At 41.2% G+C, this 11,992-nt stretch overlaps 1 protein-coding gene across 9 annotated transcripts in view; it reads left to right on the top strand.

The window, feature by feature from the left end:
• Positions 1–8,718, top strand: part of SLC35B4 (solute carrier family 35 (UDP-xylose/UDP-N-acetylglucosamine transporter), member B4) — a 37,862-nt gene extending 29,144 nt beyond the window's left edge. The window contains exons 4-12 of one of the 9 annotated variants that reach the window (XM_015559408.1): positions 43–92; positions 945–1,026; positions 1,202–1,262; positions 2,976–3,085; positions 4,780–4,855; positions 6,896–6,971; positions 7,449–7,486; positions 7,910–8,066; positions 8,417–8,718. In XM_015559408.1, coding sequence (XP_015414894.1) covers positions 43–92; positions 945–1,026; positions 1,202–1,262; positions 2,976–3,085; positions 4,780–4,855; positions 6,896–6,971; positions 7,449–7,486; positions 7,910–8,066; positions 8,417–8,465 — 699 coding nt within the window. In that variant the 3' untranslated portion in view covers positions 8,466–8,718. Of the gene's footprint in view, positions 1–42; positions 93–944; positions 1,027–1,201; positions 1,263–2,975; positions 3,086–4,779; positions 4,856–6,895; positions 6,972–7,422; positions 7,487–7,791 lie in introns of all 9 variants that reach the window. The other 8 variants (XM_015559410.1, XM_015559404.1, XM_015559407.1 and 5 more) reach the window with 8 other exon arrangements.
• The last annotated feature ends 3,274 nt before the right edge of the window (positions 8,719–11,992 follow it).

Genomic DNA, 11,992 nt, shown 5'->3' with positions numbered 1-11,992 from the left:
TTTCCCTAGTGCACTAAAACTTCCTCTTGTCTCCTTTTACAGGGTTCTCTAATTGCCAACATGATTCTAGGGATTATCATTTTGAAGAAAAGGTAAACGATGCACTTTTATAATTTATGTATAGGAAGCACATTCTTGGCCCCACCTATAAGCTAGGCACATGGATTCCTTCTCTCCTGCTAGAGGGGGCGTGCTCCTGGCCTTCTTTGTTTGAGTTCTCTCTGTGGCAATGATATGCATTCCTGAAGCAGGTGTCCAGGTAGGGGGTCCCACCTGTGCAGCAGTGTTCTCTCTGTAGAATTAGCATCATTGAGTCCTTAGATCCATCCTAACCTATGAAGCCAATCGATTGAAAACTTCAGTGTCCCTTGTGGTCACCAGAAGCCACACGTGACTATTCACATTTAACATTTAAATTACTTAAAATTAAATATTCAGTTTCCCAGTCTCACTGGTCAGAGTTTAATTGCCCAGTAGCCACATGTGGCTGGTGGTGACCGCATTGGAGAGCCCAGGATGGAGCATTTCCAGCCTCAGAGTTGTGTGGGACAGTGCTGTCAGAGAAGGTGTTCATCAACACAATGAACGAAGGACTAATCGTGCTTAGTACAAAGAAAATTCCGCATAAAGCCCAAGTGGCCAAGAAGATAGAATGAAAAGTGTCAGAACTGTTCTATGTGACTGTCACCAATGGAATGTCATGTCTGGTCTTTTTTTTTTTTTTCCTAATGAAACCATCTGTTGGTCCACAAACTTTTAGAAACTGTTTTAAGCAATACCAAGGAAGGGTGTGTGTAGCAACCAGTGGACACCCTGATCCTTGCACATGCAGATTTACATGGGCTCTGCTGGTGATTTATACTCTCAGGCACCATCTACTGAAAACATCCTGTGGAAATTTGTACCTGTGCCTTCTTAATGTGTTCTTGTTCTTATTTCTGCAGATACAGTATATTCAAATATGCTTCCATTGCCCTGGTTTCTGTGGGGATATTTATTTGCACTTCCATGTCAGCAAAGCAGGTGGTAAGAATCAGTTCACAAATCATTTATATTCACTGCTTGCCATGGGGCCCAGGCACCAGGTACTTACTAATGATAGAAAGAGAGGAGGGAAAAAGGTAGCAAACATTTCCCTTGTGTCCAGGCCCATTGCTTGTGGTTCTGGTCTCTGTACCTAATGTTTTTTCTTATTCCCTAGACTTCCCAGTCCAGCTTGAGTGAGAATGAAGGATTCCAGGCATTTACATGGTGGTTACTAGGCAAGTATGCTAATTACAATAATGATAATTGCCTCTGCAGTTCTGTTTGCTGAGTTTTCTCCTAAGGGACATGCTTCTTGGCAAGAAGCGTTAGCTAAACAAATGATGCCACAGGAGAGAGGCACCTGGGATCATAAGTCTGAACCACAGTGCTCAAGAAGTGACAGAAAGGAAACGGCGAGGTCATGGTGGTGTGTTCTGTGACATGGACCCATGTTTCTCTGCTGCCACTGATCTAGGAAGAAAAGCACCTGCCTGCCTGCCCGCACCCTGTGGGTGCTTGGCTGTCATCCGTCTCCTTGTGACTGGTCTGCTGACCACAGGCTTCTTCAGAAGGGCACGTTGTAGCAGTGGGCTCTAAGTCCCCAAGGGACCCATTGCTAAATCTTAGATTTATTTTCTTCAGAAGTTAGCTGTTCCACATGGCAGTGTTCCCAGACCTGACTGGTCAGCAGGATCTCCCGGGAATTGTGTATCTTTGTGGAAGTGATGACACGATTCCTGTAGTGCTTGGCCCTCCCGTTGTGAGATACAGAGGTGAAGCTTTCCGTGCTGGCAAATAGGTTTAGACTGGCCAGGCGAAAGAGAAACAGCAGGGAAGGAACTGGATTCTTGCTTCTTGGCTTTAAAACTTTACCCCGCCCACCCCTTTAGATTGCTATTCCTAACACAGAAAGATCTTCATGAGCTATTGGAAGAACACTATCTATTAGGAGAAATTTGCAAAGGATTTGAACATACCACTTATGGAGGAAAATATTAATGTCCTGTAATTTTTGTTTAATATTTTATTGATTTTTTCCCACAGTGGAAGGGAGAGGGATAGAGAGTTAGAAACATCGATGAGAGAGAAACATCGATCAGCTGCCTCCTGCACGCTCCCCACTGGGGATGTGCCCGCAACCAAGGTACATGCCCTTGACCGGAATCGAACCCGGGACTCTTGAGTCCGCAGGCCGACGCTCTATCCACTGAACCAAACCGGTCAGGGCAATGTCCTGTAATTTTATGATCAGCCTCTAACTAGTCTAATAATTAAAGAAATGCAACTTGAATCAAAGATGCAGTATCTTTTTATTTTTGATCTATTATATTGGCAAGATAATAAATGATTATTCTCTTTGCTGCTGAGGGTGCAATAGGACAACCATTTTCACATAAACTGTTTACAGTATAAATTGACATGCCTTTCTGGAAAAAAGTATATGTATTGAGTTTTTAAAATGTCTACAACTTTTGACTCAGTAATTCCACTTGTGAGAGTGTATACTAAGGAAATAACATTTTAAAAAGATTTACATACACGGATGTACATTGATTTTAATGAAGAAATAATTGGAAGTAATCTAACCATCCTCATATTGTAAGACACTAAGTACATCCACATGAGAAGAATAATGTGTGGCCATTAAATCATACTTTTGAAAAAATTTTAATGAATGACCTGAAGAAAAATCCAGAAAAAGATCATGAAAAAGGCAAGACATAAAACTGTGTACTCAATATGATCCTGGCTTAGAGAGATGTAGAAAACTATCAAGGACTGGATGGTAATATTATAGTTGATTTTTATTTCTTTTTAAAGTTTTGTGCATATTCTACAGTTAGTTTGTAATATTTGTAGTACATTTAAATAATCAATAAATGTTCTTTAACGGAATATCTGGAGAGTAGCGAATGCAGGTGTCTTGTAACCTGGCCTTTGTTTTGCAGGGATTGGGGCACTGACGTTCGCACTCCTGATGTCCGCGAGGATGGGCATCTTCCAAGAGACTCTATACAAACAGTTTGGGAAACATTCCAAGGAGGCTTTGTTTTATAATGTAAGCAATTTCTTGAACCTGGGGAGGATGAAAATGACTGCGTTATTATATTGTTGTGTGACTTCGAATGTAACATGCCATCCTGCTAATGGAGTTGAAGGATCAGTTGATCACCCGGCTTTGGGCCCACAGACTGCAGTGCCTTTCATAGGCTGCTGCTGTGCATCTGAGCCACAGCCCTCCACACAGGTGGTCACAGCCAGTCTGCGTGAACATGTCTGCTCACCAGGAGCCACCGGGCAGACCAGGAACCTGCACCCCGTGTTCCTGCAGATGCACCCAGGTTCAGGCCAATCTGGAAACCTGGAAAAGGAAACGAAGCTACAAAAACTGCATGCCCAGGGGAATATGTGCAGGCAGGCCTTTGAGAAGGTTGGGGAAGACGGGTGAGAGGAGGCCCCCAGATGGGCTTCAGTCATTTTATGGAGAGTTTAAATAGCAATAATATACGCTTCAGCTTCTTTGTTTTAAACTGCTGGTCTACGGCCGTGGTCGGCAAACTGCAGCTCGCGAGCCCCTTAGTGTGGCTCTTCCTAAGCCTTAGGAGTACCCTAATTAAGTTAATAACAATGTACCTACCTATATAGTTTTAAGTTTACAAAATTTGGCTCTCAAAAGAAATTTCAATCATTGTACTGTTGATATTTGGCTCTGTTGACTCATGAGTTTGCCGACCACTGGTCTAGGGCCTCTTCCTCCTCCCTCTCTCCTGTTGTGATAATGCCCACAGCACAGCCCCTCAAGGTCATGGTGAGGTTTGGTAACTCGGGGATTCCTTCACTGCCAACTTTTTGTACTGAAGCTGCAGACAAGCAGTTTGGCTTATTAGTTGGAGCTAGAGTACGTGCCTGGGAATGTAAAAATACACACGCCATTTGGCTCACATCTTTCTTTTAGAACAGTAAGCGGCACATAATGACTTCTGAGTAAATGTTAGCCATGATTCCTTATTCAATTGTTGTGGTGGTGAGTTGGTGTCAAGTATATTAATCTTTGCTTATCTGTTGTTTCTTCTTCCAATTCAACCTCTTTTCATTCTTCATTTATTTTTTCCCTGACATTGAATTGTTCGCCATCTCTTTTCCTACTACTTTTCTAAACAATCTGAACTCTGCCTGCACATTCCTTTTGTTGTTGTTGTTAATCCTCACTTGAGGATATTTTTTTCCATTGATTGTTGGGGGAGGGTGGAGAGAGAGAGAGAGAGGGAGAGAGGGAGAGGCATCAATGTGAGAGACACACATCGGTTGCCTCATGCACCTGCCCCAACTGGGGCAGGTATCAAACCCGCAACCCAGGTACATGCCCTTGACTGGAAATCGAGGTGCTCAGGCTGTCGCTCTAATCATTGAGCAGCACCGGCCAGGACCTGCCCCATGTTCTTTATAATTTTTAAATCCATTTCATTTGCTTAACTATTCTCAAAATTAGTAAAACATAACAAATCTTTGGACACAATGACTGTGTGTATTCCCTTTTGTTGTGTGTGTGTGATGATCATCACAAACTCCAAAAGGGCAAGAACCGTAATTTGGGGTTTATTGAGCCAGACAGTGTCAGGTCGTTAGAAGCACTGGATACATTTAACTTAGTCCTATTTGCTTTTCTTGATTGCTTGTCAAACAACTTATAAAACTGCTCATTATTCTGTTGTGTGTTGCATTTCATTTGATGTGAAATATTTCTTCCCCTAGCATGCCCTTCCACTGCCTGGATTCATCTTCTTGGCTTCTGACATTTATGACCATGCAGCTCTTTTCAATAAGTCTGGTGAGTTTGGGGTTACTCAGTAGAATTGCCTGAGAGCTTCCAAGGCAAGTTTCAGTTTTACTCTGGACTTGACCACTGATGTTTTTATGCAAGTCATCTGGTCCACTTAAACCCTCTCCATTCTACCTTCCTGGAATATAGTGCCACTCATCAGTAGTTGCAGCAGCAAAAGCATTGGCAGTTGTTTCTCAATGATTTGCAAGAGAAATAAGAATATGTATCTTCAGATTTTCTGTTTTGCTTTGGAATTGTGTGTTTGCATTTGAATGCGGAAGGTTTGCTTTTCAAGAATGCAAAGAAATAGTCCTAACACACAGCAGAGATGGGAGCCTTGGGGAAGAGGAAGCAAAAATGGTGACAGGTTAGAGTTTGCAGGAATAAGCAAAATTAATTCAAAAGTCTACAGTATTAATTAGCTTTTACTTCTTAAAGTGACTAATAAATTAGCTATCAATTGCCAGTTAAGTTTTTAAGGCTCTGAATTACCCATTTCTGAGTTTTTTTATTGAGGTGATTGACATACAGCTGATTTTTGACACATGGTTTTCAGAGTTTCTGACAGTCCCTGCATAGCAAAGAGCTGTTTGAGTAAACACACTATCAGATTCATTTTGATTTAATTATTAGAATGCTTCTTCCAAAAGTTGCAGTGCTGGGTACTTATACATTTTTACTTTTTAGAATCTGCCTTTAACTTTTTCAAGATCATCCCTAAGTTAAATTTACATTTTTTTTCTCTTCTTGAGTCTTAGCATCTGGAACCTATTATCCTTGATTTTTCTAAGAGAGCCAAATATCCATCTAAATGTTGTAGGTAATACTATCTCTTTCCTCAGCAATTGATACAGTGGATCTCTAAAGTTATTAAATAGTAATAACATTTGTTAACTTTCTTTTCATTTCAATACTTGCTGAGTGTTTCAAAGACAATAGAATACCAGATTATTGGGATTTCTCACTAGTCTAGACATACAGTTATCTCTTTATCTAGATGGCTTTTAATTTTCTTGCAAAAGAAAATTAATGTTCTTTTCCTAACCAGAACTCAGCATCACCTTTGGAATTTCCTAAGTTATGCTGTATATTTCAAACTCCAAAAGCAAGTTAGCGATATAAAAGAAGCGACCCTGAGAGGGTTATTATGTCCTTATTCTTGTTAATCATGGGCATTTTGTTTCCTCTCAGATGTTCACTGTGCAAACCTCTTATATAAAACTAACATAAGAATGTCGTTAAAAAGAAGTTTAATAACTTCCATCACTCTATACATCAGCTAATTTCATTTTACCAGTTTCCTTCCAGACACCATTTACATAAATTCTTACATCGTTGTAACCCTTGTGTAGATAAAATTTATACTTTTTCACTTTCATTCTTAGTTTTTGTGTGTGACTATATATAATCCTTATATTTTAAATAGAATGTACATACAATGCCTCAGCTAGTCAAAGCACCTTTGCACAGCCATTGCTCTATCATTGGACATTTAGATTAATTCAGAGTTTTTCCTAAGAATGGGTATCAACACTTTTATGACCCCTTAATAAGAATTGTGAAATTGATTTTTTAAAAATCAATTTATACTACCATCAGCTGAATGGCTGCCAATTCCAATTTTACCTTGCCAGATTAGAATATTATTTGTAAATTTTAGAATTATTTGATTACTAGTAGGATTGACAGTATTTCCCAAATGACATTTAGTTACTGGTTGTCTTTTCTCTGTGTTGAGTTGTTAAGACCACATCATTTGAACTTCTCTGTGATTCACAGCCTTTCTCTGTAAAGTGGAGTCCTGTTTAGGTGAATGGTAGAGTTTATTTTAAACTTAAGATAAATTCTCATTTGTTTTAAGAAAGCAATTCAAGGACTCTTGAGGCTGATACAGCTTGGAATCAAGGGCAAATAAAGTGGTGTTTGGTCCAAATCTAATTGCAAGGGAAATAATATCATTATCTCTGTTATGTTCAGTTTGTTCAAAAAGATGAAAACTTTACCTGTTAAAAGTAATACAGCTATCTCCCCTCTTAATCTTTGCAGAATTATATCAAGTTCCGGTTGTTGGTGTGGCAATGCCCATCATGTGGTTCTACCTCCTCATGAATGTCATCACTCAGTATCCTTCGCACTCCTCTGCCGCATGGTCTCCTTTGGCATGGGATTGTTCATCCCCTGACAGTTCAGTGACATGAGTTTCATTTCTGCTTTGATCTGTTCTGCAGGAGGAGAAAGGCCCATCCATTGAGCTCCCTGTCGAGGGCCAAAGAGATGACAGTGGGAGCCGAGGTCAGCAGGGCACAGGGCACTGTGAAGGAGGTGCTTGGGGTGCAGGGGTAGAAGTCAGTGGGTGATTAAGAATGAGTATATGACATGCATGCTCTGTGATTTCTACCTGGAGTTTTGTAGTACTCTGGGACATTTCACAAGCTGCCACAAAATTCTGAAAAATTCCAAGTGAATTAAAACTAAAATAATGCTTCTTTCGAACGACCTTAAGTCCATTATAAAAACTGTGAAGTCTTTGGAACAGATGGGATTGACTTCATTCCTCTCACTTCACCTCATAGATTTGCCTTACAGAGTTCTTTTTTGGAGAAGGGGTGGAAGGACTGGGGACCAGATCAAGTAGAGGTAGGTGTGACGACCTTTACTGAGAGTGTTAACCTCTGTCATTCCTTGGGTGGTGACCTTCACTGTAAACTGTGGGAAGAATCCAGAATAAGAATGATGGGAGGTTTTAGGCAGTTTGAGTTGGGACCCACAATTGGAATGGCAGGATAGGAATCTGCAGAATGTTCTACCAAGGAGCCGCCATAGCCAACCCCTGAGTTTTCTGGTTCTTAGAATATGAACATTTAAGCCAAGAGCCATGCCAGAAAGTGCTCCCCAGCTGATCTCTCAGTAGTCAGAAAACGACCTTAACCCTGTCTCTCCAGGTACGTGTGCATTCGGGGTGTCTTTATTCTCACCACAGAATGCACCTCCCTCACCGTCACACTCGTTGTGACTCTACGCAAGTTTGTGAGCCTCATCATCTCCATCTTGTACTTCCAGAACCCTTTCACTGTGTGGCACTGGCTGGGCACCTTGTGTGTCTTCATTGGGACGCTCATGTACACAGAGGTGTGGAACAACCTGGGGATCACAAGAAGCCAGCCTCAGAAGGACAAGAAGAACTGAGGCCTGCCTGGGAGACCAGGGTCTGGCTCAGGTCTGGCTGCCATTTCTCTCTGTTAATGAGAATTACCCCTGCGCTGAACCACCACGTACCAGAGAATCCTCAGAGGAGGGGCTTTACAGACCAACATGTGTAGACTCTGAACACAAACCTCTCAACCCTGAATTAGAAAAAAGAATAGTTATCTACTATTGAACAACCATTTGTTTACCAAAATACACAGTACTGTACTTGTTTATTGAGTCCCAGAGCTACTCGTTTTATATCCATGGTCTTGCACAAGACTATCCGTTTTGTTGTTGTTCTGATGATTCTCTGCCATACAACCATTGTCTCGTGTCCTCATGCTTTGGTCTGTCACGTTCCACTTTTCAGTCAGCCAGACGCTCCTGGCATCATCGTCAGGAACAACTGAGTGACCAAGTGAAGTGAGACACTGGTGACACTGGGCTGGACTTCCTCCAGCTTGTTGGGAACGAGGCAGTGGTCTCTGTGAGCTGAGTCCTGGAGCAGGACTGGTGGGAACCCTTTGCAAGTGTGCAGGTTAAGTCTTTGAAAGGCTTCTTAAGCAAGAAGGTTGAACTCTGCCTGGCGATTCTGATAGAATCATAGGCTGGGAGTAAAGTATGGTGTATAAATTCAGGTCAAATTGCAACTAAAATGGAAAGTTTTTCTTATTTTTCTATAAGGTGTCTTAATGTTTTTGATGGGTATTTGTGTGTGTGTGTGTGGGGGGGGTTGTATGTGTTTCATTACATGTAGGAAGGTGCCACCCCCTTTACTAACCTGGGTTTTCTCCCATGGTATAATTTGAGACAGAGGAACCATGTCAGCGTGGTGTGTGTAGGTAAGTGTGATAATTTTGAGAGAAAAGCATGAAAGTCTGAGTTCTTCCATTTCCTCTTTCTTCACTTAGCCCTGGACATTAATTGACCTCACAGAAGGAGATGCTCTTTTGTAGGTGGTTAAACCAGATACTCCCTTTTTGCACACAAAGGCCTTTTTTTTTTCCTGGATGCAGATTATGTTCGTAAATCGACATGTGCCTATGTGGGTCCCCTGGGTTCACGCATGGTGGAATATGTATATTCTAATACCTGGAGCTATTCTATGGTGGGGCCTTAGTGACTTCCCCAAAGTAGCCCAAATTTGGGCAGGTCCAAGATGGCAGCATAAGAGGACACTGAGCATGCCTCTCCCGTGAACACAGTGAATGCACATCTATATTTTGAGTAGTTGTCTTTAAGAGAGAACTGAACAGCTTTTGCACAACAAAGAGGAGAGGAAGAGGCCACTTGGAGAACATGGGAACTACAGGAACTCTTCAGAATCAGGGAACCCACCAGGAATCGGAGTAGCTGGTGAGCACCACTGTTTGCATTCTCCTTACACTTGGGTAGCATTGGTGAGAACTCTACCCAAGTGGTCTGGCCAACCTGCTTCAAGGCCACAGTAGTGCATCCCCAGTCACCCTCCTGTAACCGGCTCCAGCAGGAAGGGGTGCATAGCAAGCATGCACAGCCCCTTCCCCTACACACCAATCCAGAGTTAGATCCACTGGGCCCAACAGGGCACTCAGGCTCAGCCACTGCTGTGCAAGCCCCCTGGACAACCCCACCTGGAGTGAAAGGGACTCAGCAGGGCATCACTGTGCTCCTGCCCAGGGGGCAGTCCAGCTCAGACCTCCATGTCAATCAAAGCAATAGGACATGCCTATGAATGTACAGAGAGGGGCCCCAGTGTGAGCCGTGCACATAGAGGGAGGCCACTACTAGAGTGGGAGGGAGCTGGCAGAGTGCTGCAGCACATGCTCAGAGAGCACCCCAACCCAGACCGGCAGCAGTCAATCAAACCACAAGCGAGCCATGCACAACAGTGAGTGCTGCGGTGCCCATGGTCAGGTATCCTCAGACCAGCAGCAGTCAATCAAAACAACTAGGTGTGCTCCTTTGTACAGCTCCACTAGCATCAAGAGTAGAACCAGCAAGGTTCTATAGCACACACAAGTGCAGCTGTGAACAGCCAAAACAACAGGACACCCAGACCTGCTCCTTCTGGCCAGGTAGCACCCCGGGCACTGCACATGCCCGCCCTAACTCCAACTTGCCAAAGCCACCCAGTCTACACAGACACCACCTTATACAAGACCAATTTTTCAAGACCGGGAGAGAGTTATTTCATCTAACTTGTAGAAAGAAACAAACACAGAAAGTCAGATGAAATGGGGGAACAAGAGGAAAAACTAATGAAATGGAGAAAAATAATTTGATAAAAAATTCAAAGAAACTGTCATAAGGGTGCTCCGTAAATTTGAGAGTAGAATAAAGGAACTCGGGGACAACTTCAAAAAAGAAAATATTAAAAAGAATCAGAGATGAAGAATACAGTAACTTAAATGGAAAACATACTAGATGGATCTGACAACAGACTGGTTAATATAGAAGAATGGATCAACAACTAGGGAGAATAGTGAAAATCACCCAATCATAATAAAAAAAAAAGAATTTAAGAAAATAAGGATAGTATGAGAGCCCCATGGGACAGCATTATAGGGATCCCAGAAGGAGAGAGAGAGGGGCAGAAAGTTCATTTTAAGAAATAATGGCCAAAAACTAACCAGGGAAGGAAACAGACACCCACATTAGAAAATTCCAAATAAGATGAACCCAAAGAAGCCCACACCAAAATATACTGTAATTAAATGGCAAAAGTTAAATATAAAAACACAATCTTGAAGGAAGCAAGGGGAAAACATTGAATTACATTTAAAGGAAACCCAAAAAAACTAATAGCTAATTTTTCAGCAGAACTTTTACAAGCTAGAAGGGAATGGCAGGAAATATTTAAAGTGCTGAGAGAAAGGAACCTACAATCTTAGTATATTTTACCTGGCAAGGTTGTCATTCAGAATTGAAGGAAAGATAAAGATTTTCATTCAAGGAAACCAGCAAAGCGATCAACAAAAGAACAAAATGGCAGTAAGTACATGCCTGTCCATAATTATGTTAAATGTAAATGGACTAAATTCTCCAATCAAAAGTTATAGGGAGGCAGGATGTGTTAAACACCAAGACCCCAGACCCATCTCTGTGCTGCTTACAAAAGACTCACCTTAGATTGAAAGACCCACAAACTGGAACTGAATGGATTAAAAAAGATATTCCTACAAATAGAAATGAAGAGAAAGCTGGGGGTATCAACACTCATATCAGACAAAATAGGTTTTAAAACAAAGAATGTAAAATGAGAAAAGGACATTACATAATGATAAAGGGGTCAATCTAAGAAGAGGATATTACAATCTTAAATATTTACACACCCAACACAGGAGCACCCAAGTCTCTAAAGCAAATATTAATGAATATAAAGGCAGAAATGAATACAATAATAGTTGGGGACTTTACTGCCCCACTTACCTCAATGGATAGATTGGGCAAAAAATAAGAAAATAAAGGCCTTAAATGCCACATTAGAATAGATTAATATAATAAGCATTTTTAGGACATTTTATCCAAACAGTGTGGATTATACATTTTTCTCAAATGCACATGGAACATTTTTCAAGATAGACCACAAAAGAAACCTAAATAAATTCAAGAAGACTGAATTTTTATCATGTGTATTTTCCAATCAGAATTGCATGAAACTAGAAACCAACTATAGGAAGGAAACGGGGAAAACTACAACATGGAAATTAAACAATTGCTACTAAACAAAGGAAATAAAATACTTTTGAGACAAATGAAAATGAAAACTCAACTTTTCAAAACTTACGGAATGAAGCAAAAGCAATTATAAGAGGAAAGTTCATAGCTATGCAGGCCTACTTCAAGAAGTGGGAAAAAAATCCCAAATATAATCTAACTTCACACCTAAAGGAACTAGAAAAAGAATAAAGTCCAAATAAGTAGAGGAGGAAAATAATAAAGATCAGAGTGGAAATAAAATACAGACAAAAA

This window comes from Myotis davidii, unplaced genomic scaffold (genome assembly GCF_000327345.1).
Source record: "Myotis davidii unplaced genomic scaffold, ASM32734v1 scaffold214, whole genome shotgun sequence".
Taxonomy (NCBI): domain Eukaryota; kingdom Metazoa; phylum Chordata; class Mammalia; order Chiroptera; family Vespertilionidae; genus Myotis; species Myotis davidii.
The sequence above is the reverse complement of the archived record's forward strand: the minus strand, read 5'-3'. Positions and strand labels throughout refer to the sequence as shown.